This window comes from Erithacus rubecula (assembly GCF_903797595.1).
Source record: "Erithacus rubecula genome assembly, chromosome: Z".
NCBI lineage: Eukaryota > Metazoa > Chordata > Aves > Passeriformes > Muscicapidae > Erithacus > Erithacus rubecula.
Window position 1 is genome coordinate 25,473,988 of NC_136661.1, and position 19,926 is coordinate 25,493,913.

Sequence of the window (19,926 nt, forward strand, 5' to 3'; positions counted from 1 at the left end):
AGTCCTGCAAATTCAGCCTTGCTGCTCTGCGTCAAGACCTGGTGAGTCAAGGAGCCCAGGGAATTTTTACTACTCACTTAACAAAAACCAGATGCCATGAGCTGCACATGTCCTGTTAGCAGTCCTCACCTCAGATAGTACAGGCTGGGACTGTTTTCATCCAGGCCATCTTGTGGAATACTCCTAGATTAATACAGGATGTTACTGACAATGAAAAGGCAGCAAAGGTTGTTTCCTGTTCAGCTTGCTAATTCTGTGGGCTCCTCACTGAGGTCCTGTGATGAGGATTGTTTTTACACTGGATGTCTCAGTCTTTTCTTTACAGCTTTCAGGGGGACTGGGCAGCAAGGGCTCTCCCAGAGCTCTGGGAGGATGAGATAAATTGTAATGACACAAAACAGTTTGCACGCAAATGTAGATTTCCATGGAAAGAGGTTTGGTCTTGTTCATAGTACCAGCTTCAGCTGGGTAACTGCTGGAGCTTGGGAGAGCCTTGGACTCAGCCCTGGGCGTTCAGACCCTTCTGCCTCCCAGTTTTGCTGTCAAGGCACCTACAGCCTCTGAATCAGGAGCACACATCACTTTGCCACCGTTCAAGGGCTTGGGAAGGAAGGAAATCTGAACACAGGGTACCATGCTCCCACAAACAGGTAAGGCACTGCTCAGTCTATACATTTTACTGAAGCTGGAGAAGGGCAGATATGGCCCTGCACTTTAGGTGGTGATGAAAACAGCAGTGCCTTCAGCAGGACATATTTAATTCCTTCTTCTTAGGAAGCCCCTAAATCTTTTGCTCACCTATGCAAGCAATAAGGAAAATGTAGAAAAAAACCACCCACGCTGTCTCGTGCTGAAAGGCAGGGAAAAAAAAAAGGGTTTGAAGAGCGAGTGGAAGGGGTGTGGTCATCCAGGAGGTGTGTCAGGCATCGATGAACTTATTTATAAGCAAAGGCAGCTGTGCTGGAGAAGAAACTTTGCTGAGGCTTTGTCAGCTGCTGCTTTTTCCCTGACACCACTTGAAAAGCACCTCTACTGCGATGGGGCGGCAAAAGGACGTTCTTGCTACCATTGAGGAGCACCTGAGGATCAGAAACAAATTAGTGCGGCAAGCACTGGCCGAGTGCCTGGGGACGCTGATCCTGGTGGTGAGTGGGGGCTGTGGTGTGGGGATGCTCTCTAACCCCTGGGTTTGGGGGAAATTGTCCTGGTGAAGGGGCTGCCAGGGTTTGAATTGGGAATGAGCCCAGCCCTGTGCAACCTGCTGCAAGGGGTCTAGAGCACAGTCCCTGTGCACAGGAAAAATATTCATGCATATTGCTTAAGGGTGGACGTTGGGATTTCTCGCAGAATGTGGGCTCTGAAGAGCTCGTTGGGTGGGTAGAAGCTTCTGTGTATCTGTGAAGTGCAGGGAGCAAAACACCTCTGTGTAAGCAGCAAGTGTTTTGCTAGAGATCATGCAAAACTTCCTTTCTGTCCACCCTGGAATATTTTCTTGACTCTGAAATACTGCAAGTGTTATCACCTGAAGAAGTGAAAGTTTTTCTCTTTCTTCTATTTTTTTATTTCACTTTGCTTTCCCCATGCAGCCCATAAAGAAGAAGCAGCCAGAATTTAAGCAGTTGAGTGTCCTTTTGCTGTCAGCTGCTGATTCCCAGGGGTTTGTCAGTGGGGCTGCACGATACCATGGCAGCTTGTGCTGACAGCCAACTGGGACCTGGTGCTTCCTATCAGTCAGTGCATTTTTCAGTGGCCACTGGAGATAAAACTCTTCTGCCTGTTTTAGTTCCCTGTTTCCAAAGGGGTGGAATATAAGGGGTGAAACAGGATAAATGTGTGTCTAAGTGCCCGAGGTTGCAAATGTTTTGAGCGGCCACAATTTGCTTTAAAGGCAGATATGAAGAGCTAGGAGAGTTGTGTATGAGCTGTGGGGAGTAAATACTGGTGTAGAGAAATGGTTACAGGGATATCTGACTTAGAGCATCTGCATCTGAAAATTCAGGACTTCCCAGCTACCCACGGGTTTGGTGCATATATATTGAGGCAGAAATGAGTTGGTGTTCGCACAGTAAATATCTGCAGGTACAAGCTCCTCTGAGGTGGTCTAAATCCAGAGCAATCCTGAAGAATTTCAGTGGAGTGACTGTGGGTTTACAGCGCTTTGTAACTGGTGGCTGAACTGCTTGGAGAGGAATCTAAGGGTTGGAAGAGTTGAAGCCAGAGGAAGGCTTGATGAATCTGCGTGTGCACCTGGGGAACGGCACAAAAAGACTGACACAATTTTATGCTTTGATAAATAAGATTTTTTTTATGATATAGAGAGGATTTCTGAATCTTCTATGGCAGCTGAGGGGACTCTGCTAAGACTGTAAAATGCTGCCATGCTTAAGAGAAAGCAGTTTTGCATGGTGCAATGGCTTTATTGTCAGAGCGACCCAGCTTTGGTGATTTGCAAACAAGTCCTGTTGATTTTTCCATGAAGGGTTGTTTGGAATTAAGGTGGGTAGAAGGTGATAGGAAAGCGATTAACAGCTAGAAGATTGCTGTCTATGAATCACTGATGTCACTGCTGTTAGTCTCAGGACTGAAACAAGGTAAGTCTTGTAAGGTGGATTAATGCCTCCTGATAGCAAAGCTAATATAGCTGAGGAACAACACAGGCCTTTACTCATTTGGATCTGAGCTTACAGAAGGGCTCATGATCCAAACCCCATTAGTCCATCCTCTGACTGTAACAGTTGGCACAACAGTGACTACTTTTCCTTACACCTTGCCTCTCCAGGCAGAGAGGAACTGAGATCTGCTCAGAGCAGAGTTTGAGGAAAATTTAGTCCAAAATCATAAGCAACCTCCAAAATGAGAGTGGCCATGGTCACCCACCAGCCTCACTGGATGCTGGCAGAAGTGGGCAGCACATACCTTGTCCTCAGGAGTGCCAAACCTGCTCTGTTTCAGTGTGTGTGTGTGTCTAAGTTTAAAGGCTGAGCCTTCACCGTGCTCAGGAGCTCCAGAATTGGTTTTAGCTGCACACCCAGCTCCATCTTGTTGCAAACTTGCTTAGGATCTCTTGCAGCAGCTCTGCAGTGGATGGGGTGCTGTGGGCATGCTGTGTCCTTGTGGGAGAAGGTGGGGTGGGCTTGTGGGAGAAAAGGGAAAGCCACAAATTCAGTGGATGCTCTTGCATGGTCAGAAATCCAAAACAGGCTACACAAGAGGGAAATGGGTTCCAGGACTCCAAGCTTGCAATATCCAAGCCAGTCAATCCCATTCCAGCTTCATGCTGTCTCAGTCTATTCATCTTAATGAAGGGAAACTTGCAGATTTTTTCTTTATTACCTCTCTGATTATTTTTCATCTTTTTATTATATCACCTGCATGAAATATGAAGGTGAATTCCTTCTCCTTTCAGTTGGCCTGGACAATTGTTTGAATTGGATTTTCTCCCAGGAGAGAAATTGTCATTTTGTGCCTTGCAAAAGTCTCTGCTGCCTGCCCTGCCAACAGGTTGAGCTGTGTGTGTGCATTTAGATGCATTGCACCCCAGTAAATATCTGTTTTGGGCTTCACAGTAAAATGCCTGAGGAAACACCTGAATCTATGAAAATATTTTCATGGGAGATGGAGTTGACTAAACACAAATATGATTGAACAGAATACTGCCAGGGATGGATTTAAGGTTTGATAATGTTCACACTGAAATCAACTTCCTGAGCCTCAAGGGAGGGAGACTGTTTAAAGTTTGCAGCTTACTTTAAATTTCACTGTGTAATGTAAAACTTGTCCCACTGTGGATATTGGCACCACTTCAGCTTCTTCTCTCCTCCCTTTCACTTGCATAATGACTTCAGCTCTCTCAAACTCTTCTAGACAAAAGCTATTGCAGATCCCTGCGTAGTCCTACTGCCTGTAAGAATGAACCTAATGGTTGATTTTATTTTTCTCATTTTTTTTAAAGGTAGAATCAAAGAGTGTTTTGAGCTGGAAAGGACTCTTAAAATGGTGCCTTTGTTTTTTTTAAGATTAGACAAATAATCTAGCTAAGGCAGCCAAGCCCTGCAGAATGCCAAGGCGAGTTGCTGTCTACTTGCAAGCCACTTCTGCTGTGTAGAGCACCTTGCACAACTTTTATTTAGTGTGTGGGTGGTGTCTCTATTGTTGCAAAAATAGTAATGCTGATTCTACATACATTTCCTTTGATACTTAAATTGGCATTTCCCCTCTTCAAAATTTACTTTCTGAGTGGCACTTTTGGGCTTGAACTTAATACCTGTGTTGGAAGCACCGCTTGCTGGCAGTTGTTAGGCACTACAAACGCTGGAGGCGTTTTCCCAGCCCCTTGGTGTTTGTGTTATTACTGTAGCAACCTGCTAAAGCCAGATTTCCATGGTGGGTCTCTGTGCCTCTCTTAAGGCTCGGTCTGTTTGCCTTGCTCTGCTAGCTGTAAATACCAAAGCTGTCTCTGTTTGTTTTTTACATTTGCAGCAGAAGTAATGTGCTGATTATGACTGATTTCCGAGTGGGACTCACTATGAATCACTGCTATACAGGGATAAAAAAAGAGCAGAACAATTAATAATTGCTTTTCAATTGGTGCTACCTTGACTCTGTGGCTAGGTGGTAGCTTTTTGGCGCATGGCTCTGCTGTAGACCACAGAAACAAAAAAAGCAGAGTGGTTTTTGGATGGCCAAAGCAAGGGGAGCTTCGCCTAATGGGATGATCACAGCTAGGGGAGCCCCACTTAGGTGCTGGCAGCTTAAATCTGCTGCTCATCCCACAGTCTGGGGCAGTGTCATAGTTCCTACAGTTGCTGTTTGATTTGGGGTGGTTTGCTTAAACCCAGCTTGTCAAATGGAAAAGTTAATTAAAAAGTTCTTCTCTTTGTTAATGCTTGGCTAGGCTGTAAAAGGGAGTGGAAATTCTTGCTGTAAGCATGTTGAGTGCTGCTGATTCTTCCTTGCAAAGGGTCTGTGCTGCTGGGTATGGGAACATGGGAAGTGGCAGTGCAGCTGCTTTCCCTCAACCCTTCCACCAGAAGAGGTGGAAGTTCTTCAGTAACTGTCCAAAACTGCCCCTTCTTTCTGTCTCCCTCCAGGAGCAGAACATTTCTCCTTCCTACAAACAGGACAGTTCAGGCACCAAGACTTTCCCTTGGTGAAAAGGCAGCTTTTCCCCAGGAGTGCCCAACCTTGTGACCAAAGGGCTCAAACCTCTTTATCTGAGCAATAATATGGACATCAGAATACGTGTTTTCCCTTCTGTGTATAAGTGAATGACCTAAACCAGTGAATTTCCTCCCTGATGCCCAACTTCTCTGCTGAAGGTTTCTCAGGTTTCTTGAGCTGAGGGAGGCTGGTGTCTCCAGCTTCATGCAATAATTTTTTGTAGCCTGTGATGTATGTGGGGCACAGTTAGCTTAAAATCTCTCATCTCTCCAGCCCTGCAGCCCTGGTTTGGCTCTGGTTCAGTGGGTGGTATGTAAAGAGTTGCAACATAAGAGACCATCTGCTGCTGCCCTTCCTGCAGGGCTGCCTCCAGCTGTGCTGGACAAAAAAACTGGGCTGTGGGGTCTGAGGTTTCTCCTTGCTTTACAAATTGAGAGTGATGACCAGCCTGGTTGTTTGAGAGATGCTTGGAGGAAAGCAGAAAGGACAGTGCTCCTTGCATGATCTTTTTGGCTGATGGAGGCTTTCCTGCCATGTGAGCTGTGGAGTTCAAGATCTCTGCATGCTACTCTTGCTCCCTGTCTTCTCCCTATGGAGAGTGGTACCTTCTGTGTGTCCATAACTTTAAATCATCTGTCAGTATCTCTGGGTCTCCTCATTCAAAGCAGACTCATGGTTTGACTGCCCTTCTGGCATCTTCCCCATTTAACCAGAGGACATCAAGGGCTTTCCCATCCACCAGGGTGATTAGGGTAGATTTACAGCAGGCTTCTTGCCTAATCCCTGGTTTATTTGCTGGCAGAAGAGTTGTAATTCAGGTAATTGCACTCCTACTGGTCTATGCCAGTGAAACTTTCCCATCTACATTTAGAGATCAGTCTGTCTGAAGTCCAGTAGCAAATACACTCAGGCCTTTTGTGCTGCACATGAAGGTGTAAAAAAGTACTGGCAAAGAGGAGACAAGAAAGCAAAGAAACATGACTCTTGTGCAGAGTCTTGTGCAGGCTCTTGCTCCTGAGCTCATGTATCACTATTTTGCACAAGGTCTGCCTAAACAGCCTGCCTTTAGTGGCCTTGTTTCTTCATGAGCTGTTGAAGCCTTTTTAACCTCCATGGTTCTTCCCTACCAGCTCCTACTGGCTACTGGGCTTTCATGTGTTCAGACAGGGTGTTTTTATCTTGAGTGACTGAGACAGGGTGTTTTAATCTTGTGTGACAAAGCCAGCTGCTCAGTCTCCAAACATGTCCTGGACACAGGGAGCTCAAAGTTTCTTGAAGTATCCACTGCAATGTGCTGCTTTTTCCTGTTATTTGCTGCTGCTTCTGGCTGGTGCCTCCTTTGTACAAGAGGGGTTCTTCTCCCCTCTGCAGTCTGTCAGCCCTGCCACTCTTGAACCCCTTCCTGCAGAACGAGGATTTAGTTCTTTTACACAGTGCAAGAAGTTGAATCACCCCATAAGAAGTGAGAAGCCTCCCTGTTAGATTTGCTAGAGTCAGTAAAATTAAATTAAGGAGCAGAGTTCCATTAATCTGGTTAATGGGTGCATTGACCTCCATTCCTTGGAGAGTAGGCTTAACACATTGGAGTGATGCTTTATTGCAAGCATTTTATTAGCACTTTAAAACCACTTTTGAACTTGGCTAATGAATTGTGGATGTATAACTGTTGACTGCTGCACCTACTTCCATGGAAGGTGCTAATCTGGGTTTCTGTTGGCTGGATATCCCTCCAGAAGTGGTTTTTTACACAAAAACAAAACCAAAATACAACCTCCCCCACAAGAATAAACCCAAACAAATGAAAAAGCAAAACAAAAACCCAACAAATGCAAATTAAAAACAAAACCACAAAACAAAATAGTGTGGGAGGCAGGTTATTAAAATCAAAAGGATGGGGTGTCATCTCTGCCTTGGGTGTGCACCCCTGACCACAGTGGTACAATATTGCCTAAGAACTCTTAAATACATTGCATGGACTTAAAAGACTGGGAAAAAAATGTTGAATTGCTTTTATTTGCCTTCCTTGCCTTTCATCCCAAACTAGATCCTCCTGAACAGTTGTCTGTGAGGAGTGGACAAAAAAAACCTAAAAAAAATGGAAACTGAGGTTCTCTGGTCTCAGCTGACCTGGGGAAAGGAATTGGAAGGAAAACTAGCAAAGAGCAGAAGTGAAAGTGGTGTGACTAAAAATTGTATTAGCTACTACCACAACAAAAATGTGTAGTGTCAAGGTACTTGCCACAGAAGCCTGGGTGAGCATGACTTGAGCTAAAGCAAAATTAAAGTTCCTTAAAGCCAAATGCTATGGAGGAATGTCATGCATGACACTGTATTTTTATATTTAGTGGACTCCACTGGTGCAGGATGGAGTTGAACACATGCATATCAAAGTTCAAGCCTGTCCCTAAGTATCACCACACACTTTTTATCTGCTGAGGGTTCTCTGCTGTTATGCTGAATTAAGCCAAGTACTGCTCACGGCTCATCTGATAATCAGTTGTAATGGTCCTATGCAGTGGCTCCAGGGTGTTTTTGCATGGTCCATAGGTTCCATTCTGAGGAAAAGCTGGAGAGTTACTACCAGGTGTAGGATGGAGGAGAGAGGATGGGGAATGAACTCTTGAGATAACCTCTTGAGAAATGGCAGACCTGGCATTCCTCCAGCTTAAGGGAAGACCTTTGTGGGTGATCAGGGAGGTGGAGGTGGGAAAGTTTTGCTCTGTGGTTTCTGCAACCAGAAGGTATGTGGATAACGAGCCAACCACCATCCACCTGCAGAACTGCCAGTTCTTACAGAGTGAATAACACAAATACCTTCATCACTAGGGATCACTGGAGGTCAACTCCACCAAACTCAGGTTTTGTGGGCTTGTCACCTCCCTGGTCAGACTGATGTGCTGTGTGGTCATTGAGAGGCAAACACCATGGCCATGTACTCTCTGAAATCTCTCCAAAGCTTGGTGGGGCTTGACTAGGTAAAGGAAGAAACAGGATTCACCCTGGTGATTAGCCTGTACTTATTTGCTCACTTGGAGCTGTGTTCCATTCGTGGTTTGGGCATGACTGTTTCTGTTTGCTGCCAATAAATAATTTATGTTTTTTGCCTTTGTCTTGGAGTCTCCTCTGCCATGGTTTCCTAGCTCAGTGAGGACGCTGTAGGGGCTGTTCTGACTGCACCCAGTAGAGAGCAGTGCTGGCCATCCCTCCCTCACCAACAAGTTCAACAGGTTCCTTTATTCTTTTTACACAAAGCCCTTGTGTTGGGCACCCAGTTCCTTGACAAGAGGCACCTATGTACAGAGTGTCCAGCTCATGAATCAGCCTGTAGCCTACCAGGCTGCTCCCTTCCAAGCAAGCTGAGTGCACCTTCTGCTTTAGCAATTCTTCAGTCGTCAGGGGTATGGGAGGGGGTTGCACGTGTTTTGTTTCTGCCTCAGATTTGGACTGTGTGTTGCACAGTGGGCATGTACAGTGCTGGCTGAAGAAGTGATGACAGCTAACCTGGCCACCTTGGTGCCTGTTTGGTGGCTCATCCTGTAGGAGTTGGTAACACCTCTGTGGCAATTGAGCAATTCTGGAATGTTCATGGAAGCAGAAAGTCTTTGTGGGGGCGTAGTTATGGGTATGTGCTCGTAAGAAATAAGTCAAACCTTGATCTCTGGATTTGAGCATCTCATAAACAAGCTGTAATCTCTCTCCTATTTTAAGGATCCTTTCAGTACCTGCCAATGTAGTAATTCCAAGGGATAATACATGAAGGGTCAGTTCAGACTCCACCTAATACAAACATACAGATGATCAGATTTAGAGCTGTTTAAATTACATGTTGGATAGTGGAAAGACTTGCCTAGATAGAAAGCCTGCAGCTGGGTGACTGATGAATTGCTGAGGAAAACTGGTTTGAGTTATTAAGGATGAGCATAGTAATGAGGGCTTTTGGGTGCAGTTTGAAAGAGAAGGATTATCCAATTGGAGCAAACATCTTTAAGCAAGACCTCCCTTAGCTGCTAGAAAACAGTTTTATCACTCAAAATACACAGCTTTTGTCTGCCAGAGTATGTGGTTTTCTGCACCCCTGATCTTGGACAGAAGGCCAGGACTGGCTGTGCTGGTGGACTCTCTTGAATGTTGACTTTGCTTGATGGAGCCTGAAAAGAGAACTCCATGAATGTCAGGCTGAATGTGGTCTTCTTCAGTCATGACTATGTTTAAAAGCATTAACAGATTTGTTCTCTACCAATCTATGTGCTACTGTGTCAAACAATTATTAGCCTTTTTAAACAAAGGTACCCAGATACCTCATCAGAACAGTTGTACTGTGAATATCTCAGATATCTGGCTCATCCTTCACACCTGCCATCTTAAAATTAGATTTTTGGACAAAGAATTCCAGACTCCTGTAGATCTATCTTGCTTTTAGTTTTGACCCTGTTTTTGGTTCATCCAGCCAGGAGATAGATTTATCTGTGACCTTTATTCTTCCCTCCCATCTCTTGAGATAACATTTGCCTTATCTAGGGATAATGTGTGTGTGTAATACTTTGTCCAAAAATAGAAGCTGTGAGGGCTTTGAGTCGTGAGCGGGCTCTGATGGCCCATGCAGGTGCAAGGGGAGCAAGTGCTTTGGCCAGCAGCTGGCCCTGATGTGAAACACAGAGGGTAATTTCAGTCTCTTTTTCTCCTCCTAGCTCTTTGGCTGTGGCTCTGTTGCCCAGATCATCCTCAGCAGAGGCACCCATGGGGGTTTCCTGACTGTCAACCTGGCCTTCGGCTTTGCGGTAACGCTCGGCATTTTGATCGCAGGACAGGTGTCAGGTACGTGTGGCTCCAGTCGGGCTGAGTTCCACTTGTGTCAACTGCTGTAGGCCTACTTTGCCTGTGTGGCACTGGCATAGAAGCTAGTGTCCCTTGGCACAACTCTGGGACCTAAAGTTTCCCCTAAAAGTACACTAACCACCAACCTCTCTGCAGGTGGACACCTGAACCCAGCTGTCACTTTTGCCATGTGCTTATTGGCCCGGGAGCCCTGGATCAAGCTGCCAATTTATGCCCTTGCACAAACCCTGGGGGCTTTCCTTGGAGCTGGCATAGTCTTTGGGCTGTACTATGGTAAGTGTGGAAATCTTGTGTCTTTTTTGAGTTGAGAAAAACTGCGAAAAACTGAAAAAAAAGTGTTTGTGACTCACTGCAGGTAGGAAGGTTTCCAGATCAGTTTTGTGCAGTGCAGAGATCCAAGAAACCTCCTTACCGTGTTTCTGTGATGGCTTTTCTATTCTCATGATGATGGTTCAAGCCTCCTCAAAGCAACCTGAAAGCCAACCACCTTTGTCAAAGTCTTTGCCCTTGAGTAATAAACGTTGGTCCCTTTTGTATCTGCTGGTCTTCCAGAAAAGTCAGTGAAACACTAGCAGTGATGGAGGTTTTATATCTGTTCACTATTCCACAGCCATTTTCTCATTCTTGGCTTAAAAATAATGAATTCTTCACTGTGATGCCTGAAACATTTTCTTGTGTTAGCTTCCAGATAATGTGATTTTCAGCAGATTTTACTGCTTTTGTCAGAGTGACTCCATACCTTGGAAAGCACCTTACAAATCCAGTTCCTCAAACCTCTGTTTCTTCTGTGTGCTTTTCATCATCATAGGGAGATCTTCAGTGGGCAAGGAACTGAATTTTTCTGCAGGTCCTTGCTCTTCCTTTAGTATCAAGTATGACATCTGGACTCAGACTTTGCCTCCTGATTGTTTCTGGCAATAGGAGTGATGTTCCCTGTAGCTGAGTGGAGCTTCTGTGTCACTGTTATTTCCAGCTGGAGGGGGAAGTTGCCACTCCCACACTAGCTGGAACTTTTCAGTTTAGGAAGAAGCAGGGAGACCTATCTTCCTCTCAGTAAATACCAGGGCTACGGTTCAATACCAATTATCTTTCCAGCTGGTGGATTGAAGCCCCCTCTTCAGATGGATTTAGCCCCATTTTAGATACCTAACCCATGGAAAAGCTACATTCAGAGGTTTCTGATTTGGTCTCTACTCACCATGAAGGAAAGCTAGACCCCCTAAGTTAGTTATCCAGTTTCTACACAGAGGTAGGCAAGGCACTGGATGCTCTAAAGACAGCCTTGGGAGTTGTAACTAAGAAAAGTGAGAGAACAACCCAAATCCTCTTTGCTGATTCATATCACTACATCATGTTTTCACACCAAGTTTGATACCACAGGCATTTGGTTACCTTTGGGAAATAGTTGGAGTCATCTTAGTGTTTGCTTTTTGACTCTCTTTCTTGATGCCTGGTGAATAATTGTTAGGAACGGGGACTAATGCCATCTGCCTCTGAGCCTGGCTGGTAATAAGTTTTCCGAATGAGTGTTTACTCTAGAGTAAATTTTTTTTTTCCTTCCCTGTCTCTAGATGCTATCTGGGCTTTTGACAATAACCATCTCACTGTTGTTGGACAGAATGCCACTGCTGGTATTTTTGCCACCTACCCATCTGAGCATCTCAATGTTGTGAATGGCTTCTTTGACCAGGTAAGAGGCTGCTGGGAGGATGAAAGTGCATTTGAAGAGGAATCTTTTGGGTGGTTGTGGGCCTCACCTTTAGTTAGAAAGCAAATTGCAATTTAGAGATACGATATCCAGAAAGTTTTTGGAGTTGACTCAGGTATCTCACTAGCCCATAGGAAGAGCAGGGCCAGAAAGGACCTTACAGCTACAAGGTTTGTGCCAAGGCATTAACAAGTGGTGCAACACTGGTGAGGACACCAGAGAAAAGAATGCCATTTGCTTGTAATCCCTGAAGAGCCATGGTGTGAGGAATGATAGTTCTTCCTCACTCTCACTCTACTATTGTGGTTGTGGCACAATCCAGAGGCCAGCTGGGTATGGGGTGGTGGATGCTGTTGAGTGTGACTGTCTCCTGAAGTTGCCACCAGCCACAAAAGGGACAGCTTCTATCCAAGCATGGCATGTGGGAAGGAGGTTTAGGAAGATGTTTCTGGCTTTTCTGACTGTCTAAACAGCTATTCATAAGTCTCATGGGGGTAGGAAAAAAGGTTCCAGCTTGATTCTGGGCTGCCATAATGTCAAGAGAGGAGCATACTCCACTCTTTCATTCCCATGGCTGCTGTGGTGTGATAGTGCCATGGGATGGCTTGGTGCACCTCTTCCTTTTATGAAAATTACATCCTAGAAGAGTTAAATAACTTGGTTAGAAGACTAATCTGGATTAAATCCTTGTTTTCCTTCCCCATCCCTCTCTAGTTCATTGGCACTGCCTCCCTGATTGTTTGTGTCCTGGCTATTGTGGATCCCTACAACAACCCCGTTCCCACCGGGCTGGAGGCTTTCACAGTTGGCTTTGTTGTCCTTGTTATTGGAACCTCCATGGGCTTCAACTCTGGCTATGCTGTCAACCCTGCCAGGGACTTTGGGCCTCGTCTCTTCACAGCCATTGCTGGCTGGGGCACTGAAGTGTTCCGGTAAGTGCTTGACAATGAAAACCTTGTGCATCAAGGGGAAATAAATTATGACTACAAAATAGATGGTAGCTCTATAAAGAGCCTTGGAAGCTGTGAGGTGTCTTTGGATTATCTAAATGTTGCCAAAAGACACTGTCTGTATTTTGACTTCTTAAGAAATTGTGGAAGCCGGGTAGCTTCCAGTGGTGAGAGCAAATGACATAACTTTGCTATCACAGAGGAATCTAGGAGCATCCTTGAGAATTTCAGTTGCACCTTCGACATGAGCATATCATGATGTTTTAATGGTAGAAAATGAGAAATGTTAGTTACTTCTGGAGACAATTAAAAGAGCCATGTTATCGAGGGTTGCTTTCCTGCAAGAATTAGAAGGGAATTGAAGGTGCCTAGTCTAGGCACAGCACATGCTTCTCTCCTTTCTTGGTGGAGAGACAGTCCTGGAAATCCTGAAAGTAGCAGTTCTGAATTTCTTGTCACTGGGACTTGCAATGTTTGTGTGTGTGTGGCAATGTCTGCCTTGGCAGCTCTGCAGACGTGCGGGTGCTCTTGTCTTGTGGGTGGGTGGTGATGGCTGCAGAGGGTCAGATCTTGCGTTGCTCCAGACCCAGGTGCAAATCTCCTCATGCTGAGGCTGCAGTTCTTACCCTGTGCACTCTCTCTTTGTTTTCCAGGGTTGGCAAGCCGTCCCACTGGTGGTGGGTGCCAGTGGTGGCCCCTTTCCTGGGGGCAGTTGCGGGGGTGATTGTCTACCAGCTGACGATCGGGTGCCACGATGAGCCCTCCCCGCCTGCCTCGGAGCAGGAGACAGTCAAGCTGGCCAACGTGAAGCACAAGGAGAGGGTCTGAGGAGGCTGCCACCCAGATCTGGCAGGTATTCATTACTCAGGACTGCAGCTGGCAAAAAGGAGAAGTTTAGAAGAGCTTCAAGAACAACAGGAAGAGTTTTTTACCTGTCTTGAGATATTCTAGTAATTTTTTTTTTTTCTTTTTTGTATATCCCTGGCACATTTGCTTTTGACATTTTCCTGTGAGCCTTCCTCCAAATGCAGTATCATGCGATCTTTTCCTAATAGAAGGGGATTGAGGACTGTAGGAGTCAGGAAAGAAGAGGGAATTGTTGTCCAACACAAATCAGGTATTCAGGAATTTGAAGCCCTTTAGAGCTATGTTGCTGACATTGCCTGTGACCTGGGCAAACTGCTTCCCTTCAATCCTGTGTTCCAATCTGTAGAATGGGGATCATGCAAAACCTAAATTGTTTTGCTGGTATGGATTGGAAACTCCTACATCCTGGAGGAAATTTGCCTGTGATTCTGTGGATCAAATTCTGCTTGATGTTGCTCTAAAGTCAGTACCAAGAATAAATATAGAGGATTTTTATTAGCCAAACTTTTATATCTCTTATGAATTTCTAGATATTGTATCAGTCAGCTGATCTATGTCAGTGCAGAGAGTAAGAATGCATTGGATTTTCATTTAATATTAAGACAAAATGTTTACAAACAGTGCACCCTGATGTTACAATCATAAATTTAAGTATTGCCAACTCCTAGAAGATCACATGTAGGAAATCCTTATTCTAACCAGGGCTAACCTAGACAGAAAGCTTGGGTCCCAGAAGCAGCCTTTCTAATTAATTAGCTTTGTATATAAGCTACAAGCAGCTAATAGCCAAGATCCACTGGAAACACAGTGTTGCTTAAGTTGCGTGTGTTCATGTAAATTTTACAATGGTATTGTTGGGGTTTTTTTTTTTTTTGTTTGTTTTTTTAGTAGATTTATATATAAATATACTCCTTAAAGCTGTTACTAAATACCAAGGTTGGGATGAGTTCATTTAGAGATGTATGGGAACTGCCGATTCTCTGTCAGCTTTGAGATAACTTTGGGTTTTCCTGGGATGGTCTTGGATTATGGCATTGTGGTTTTTGGAGCACCTCCTTTTCTACCTTGCAGAATAATTGGGATATCCCTGGTACTCATGGCTGAGGGACTGAGGTCAGGCACCTCCTGTACTCGCAGTACTGGCATCTCAGGGGATCTCTGGCTCACCCAATGCCATATTATTACAAAGTATTTGAAAAAAAGCATTACTGGTTGTGAAAGAATTTGTAAGTCCTGTGCATTAGAGAAACTTGTTCAAAGCCTATTTCTTTAATGCATGAATTCATTGAAAAATGTATCTTTGTGCACATTTCCAGTGACTAAAAGGATGTATTCTTTTTCCTTTTAAAAAAAATAAAATGTCAATACCCACACTGTAAAATGCTAGTGTTGGTTGTATTTTTAAGCAGCTCTCAGCAAACTTCACCATGAAAAGGAAGTCATCTATAGCAATAGCTTCCTCAAGCTCTTTTCCTCTTCAGCCTGAGCAGAGGGGAATTAACCCTTTCAGGCAGTACATCTACATGCTCCATTTGTGTTTTATTCCTTTCCCTTTTGGGGTGTGATTTTGAGGCATGTGGAGGAGATGGAGTAGCTGTGCTTAATGCAGTTATGGGCTGGGGGTGAAATTGTCCTGCTGTCAGGGGTCTTATTCTTAAGGCAAAAGACACATTGGGTAAGTATTTGTCCTTCACCCTTTGTACAATTTAAATTCCCTTACTATTCTTTCACTTAATATAATTTTGAATGTGCAATCCTACTCTGCCTTTATCTACTGTCCAGCCCCATCTAGCATATTACACGAGTAGTTTATTTATTTATTTTTTCTGTAGCTGTGCCAGGCAAGGAAAAGTACAACAGACTTGAACACAGTGCTCACAGAATTAGAGGAGCAATTTACCTATAAATAAAATTGTTGTTGCTCTTTGGCTGGTGTGTGTACTTCTGTATTTTTCCTGTATTAATTGTGCTGTCTTAAAATAACTCCTCACTTCCCACATGGTACCTTACTGAAGAATTCAGTGAGGTCTGGATGAATGTGGTTTCCTGCAATTCACCAGCTAGGAATCAAATGGCTTTTAGAAAGAAATTTCCCAGTTTTGTTTGATTTGCTCTATGTGTGAACAGCACATTGTTTTTTCCATTTCTAACACGAAAGTTTATCCCTCAAACTCTATGTAGCAGCCTTGTATATTGCTGTGATCAATTAATACAGTTGCAGAATTAAATTCTCATTTCCGTTCAGGACTGTCTCTTTTTCTACTCTTCTACTTTGTCTCTTCAACTGTCTTGATCAATACATGAAAATTCTTGCTGCAGATCTTAAGACTTATGACTCAAGGCATAGTGTAGATTCTGGTTTGTTTATTTTCCCCCCTTTGTTTGTTTGTGGTTTTTATTGTTATTGTTATGTTACTTACCAGATTGCTCTTGCTTTTGCCTGACATGTAGTAATCAACTTTTACTATATCCCTGCCTTACTCATGCCTCAATGATGTGTGTTATTACCTTTATTAAAAAGGCAATAAAGAGTCATATCAGTTTCAGGTTGAATTTTCTGTCTTAACCACTGTGTTAAGTTTTGGCTTTGCTGTTGGAGAAGCACCAAGCACTGCTGAGTAGCTGCATCAGCATGAGAAAAGGGGCAGGAATTGTTTGCCATCAGTGGATGGGCACCTATGGAGAGCACAGCCCCCAGAGGGGGCTGGTCCATGGAAACAGGATTCTGTCTTTGCTCTAGCTGTGTAAGGAGGGCACAGCACAGTTTGATTTCAAGAGCTGCAGAAGGGTTATTAAACTGTGGGAGGGAAAGGTGTTTTCCCTGGCAGCAGACACCCTTAAATTGCTGTGAGTTGTGGTTCTTCTTGTTTTCAATTTAGCTGCCTCGAGAGACCTTCTGGGTGTTATTCACCTGGCAGACCCATGCAAATCCAAACTTTTTTTTTTTTTTTTTTTTTTCTTTTTTCCATCCATACCTAAATTTCAAAGGCAATGAATCACATTGTTGTGCCTCCCTAAAGAGGTAAGACTCATCTGGCCAAATATAGTAATCCGGGTTTTAGGTCAGATAAACTCCAGCTGTCAAGCTATTGAAATATGCTTTGTAGGAAGAAATAAATCTACAATTTAAACTATTCATGCTTGACAGGGAGAGTAATTTGTTGTTGGAACTAAATGTTAAAAGGTGTTGTGTATTCTCTATTGTGTGAGGTTTTCAAATTTAGACTATCTGTCTTGGAAAAAGTTCTTTCAGTTAATCTGTAAGGAGGAAATTCCCAGACCTCTCCATTACAGGAGGTCAAGTTGTCAGGATTTGTCCCATCTGACCTTAAAACCTATGAAATTTAAAATGCAAGATGAAAGTGGCCATATATTCAATTCCTCTAGGTTCTTGTCTGGTCTAAGATTATCGCTGTAGGTGCTTTGACATTTTTGGTATATCTTGGGAAGCTCTTCCAGGTCTGTTTATTCCATCTGTAAAATGGCAGCAGCAGTGCTCATTTCTTCCAAACCCTTCTCTGTTTCACCTGTGGGAGCATGAATCAAAGGCTGCTTGGCACTGCAGTGTGGGTGGGAGAATAGCACAGTCTGCCTTCCTGCAGCCCTTCTGTCTCAAACTGAGTTTCAGCTCTCCATTTGGCAGTGGTGGGTGCTGGGGATGCAGAAGCTGGTTGCATTTGCTGAACACCTCCAGGCAGGTCTGGTGGGGCAGGTTTACACATGTACCCAAAGCAGATGAGCATTGACAGATCGTCTGCTTGCTTTCTTCTCCCTATCACCCACACTTTGGTGAGGAAGAGAAAATAAGTAAATGGGAGGAAGGCAACAAGGAAAATGTGCTCTCAGGTTAAAGATTTCAAACCAGGATACACTCTGAAAATATAAGAAATATGCTGCTTGAGATGGTGGTTTTGTTGGTTGCAGGATCACTTATTGCCTTAGCCATTTTCAGGGAATTTGCCCAGCTTCCATTTACCAAATCTCCTGCTCTCCTTCGTCCCCAGGATATCCACTTGCCTTCCATTAATTTCTGCTGCTGGCCAGGAACCAACTGAACGAAACATTTTGAGGTTTGAGAAACTTTCTCTAAAATGTCCATCACTCCTCTACACTTCATCTCAAATGAAAGTGTCTTTGAGTCCTTTTTCTTGTTTGCATAAAATCTTTCAATTAAAGCACTGACACAGCTCATCTGCAGCTCAGTCCCTGAGCCTGGTGCAGACTGGCTGGCTCACATGGCTGTGTGACACCTGGCCCTGCAGCTGGTGGCACAGGAGGGAACAGGCTCCCTTTGAATGAAGGCAACCACCCTGACCCAAGGGCCTGGACTTTGGGATGAGACCTTCCTCCTGCCTCTAGGACAGCTAAGAATATCTTACCTACTGGCCCTGCTTGCCCAGCAGCCAGTGCCATGCATTCCCACAGCAGCTGCTTGGGTATTGGGATATGACTTGATCCCTCTCCTGTGTTACTCTGGTGAGGGGCCAAAAATCCGCAATCTGGATGTAAGATGTGAGACTCAAGTACAACTCATTAGACATTAGAACATCCACTGTGCTCCCATTTAACCACCTTCAGGAGGGAAAACCTGTCCCTGAGTCATGTAACATTCATCACATATAGTGTGGCTGTAATGCCCAAGACAAGGGTTGGGACTCTGGTCAGATCTTGTCCTCAAATCCCTTTTGCTCCTTGAAAAGTATTGTGTATAGAGCAGCTATACATCTGTGGACAGGATCTACTCTCATTTAATTAAGGACATTCTGCTTTTACCCACTTTTCAGCATCTGAAACACCACTAGCTCTTTAAATTCATCTCTCTGTCCCTGGTGGAAACACGAGATAAGAGAGTCTCCTCTATCTCTGAGCACCAGGGCCACAAAGTGACACACTGCCAGAGCTCTCTTTGAGTCTGTTGCCTTCACAGACAGGCACTCCAAGGGCTGAGCAGACATCAAGACACTGCAGCCCAGCCCCGTGCATACCCTGATGAACAGCTGAGCTTAAGAAACATGCCACAGGGAAGAACATTCCTGATTCTGGGATGGTAGTGTGTCTCTCTTCCAGACAGAAGACAGAGATGATGGTGTATCCAGATTCCAAACAAGAATGGTGGAATACTGAGAAGATTTTTGTGTTATCTCTGGGGACTTGAGGGTGTAAGGATGACTGTGTAGGAGTGTTCAAACACCCATCAGAGGGGGCAGATGCAGAAGCTATCTGAGCTCTGCAGCATGAGACAAGCACAGAACAAGAGGGACAAAGAGCAGCTGAGGGAAGTCTGGGAGCCCACAACTCTGCTCTGACTGGCAAGTGACAATGGGAATTTCCCCTGAGCCCCCCTGGAAAGGAGAACTGAATTTCTTCACTGACTATGCTGACTATGGGCTCAGCTCAGATGCCCAGATGCATGGGTCAGGAACATTTGAGGTGCCCTGGGTCATCCCCCCTGGCTCTAGCTGCCACTTCAGAGGGGCTGAGATCTCCTGCAGACCCCATGCCACCTCTCCAAACCCATGCAGGTAGCCTTAAGAGTCCTATGTGTGTGCAACTGGATCACTAAACTGAGGTGAAATTCCCCCCTGGAAACTACGGCCTGGGCAGAGGCAGAACTCAACAATTCTCCATAGTTCCACTGTGTTTTGTGTTAGTGCACCCATTTCCACAGAGGATAGGACTGGCACGGGGAGCAGATGAAAGGTCTGCCTGCCCCTGCACCCAGTCACCACCAGCAGCCACTCACTCCTCCCTACCCTCTTCAGGAATGCCTCAAAAGGGAGCAGCAAAAACCACACGGGTGAGGCGTCTTTTGACTCCCAAACACTCTTGGTTTTGTTTGTGAGAGACCTCATCGAAACCAGCTCTCTTGAGGAGCCGGAGTAACACTGCATCTACATAGTAACCAAAAGGGGATTGTTAGCTTATATGGGGAGGGACAATCTCATTCACTATCCCAAGGAGAAACACTGATGTTGTCTCATAATTAATACCTCTTCTTTGCTAATTTTCTCACCAGAAGACAACTTTCTTGTCAGGCAGGTTTAGCTTGTCCCAGGAGATCTTCAGCTTTTTAAAATTGTATTTAGGAGTATCCAGGAGCACCTTCCTGAAGAACCTGTCAGGAAATACCCCAGATTAAAGTTTTCTGGCTGCTCTCATGGATGTTCCCTGACAGACATAGCAGCTAAGGCTCAGCCTCAGATACTGGAGTTAAAAGAAATGTGGTTTGAGTCAAAGAGATATGCTGGTTTCCTTGTCCTATCTGAACTGAGCACACTCAGGTGTCAGTCCCATAAACATGTCATTTCACATGACAGGCTCTTATTAAGACTGTACCCTGTCCCTGGCCAGGAGCCACAAACCCAGAGCACTAATGCTAAAAGCTAATATCTGGATAACACTCAC

The 19,926-nt window shown here is 44.7% G+C and overlaps 1 protein-coding gene across 1 annotated transcript; it reads left to right on the top strand.

Moving 5' to 3' along the window:
• Nucleotides 1–925: 925 nt before the first annotated feature.
• Nucleotides 926–14,450, top strand: AQP3 (aquaporin 3 (Gill blood group)). The gene is made up of 6 exons (XM_079330118.1): nt 926–1,145; nt 9,849–9,975; nt 10,132–10,269; nt 11,568–11,686; nt 12,419–12,636; nt 13,308–14,450. Exons 1-6 carry the CDS (start codon nt 1,038–1,040, stop codon nt 13,480–13,482), a joined length of 885 nt encoding a protein of 294 aa, XP_079186244.1. The 5' UTR covers nt 926–1,037; the 3' UTR covers nt 13,483–14,450.
• Nucleotides 14,451–19,926: the final 5,476 nt, after the last annotated feature.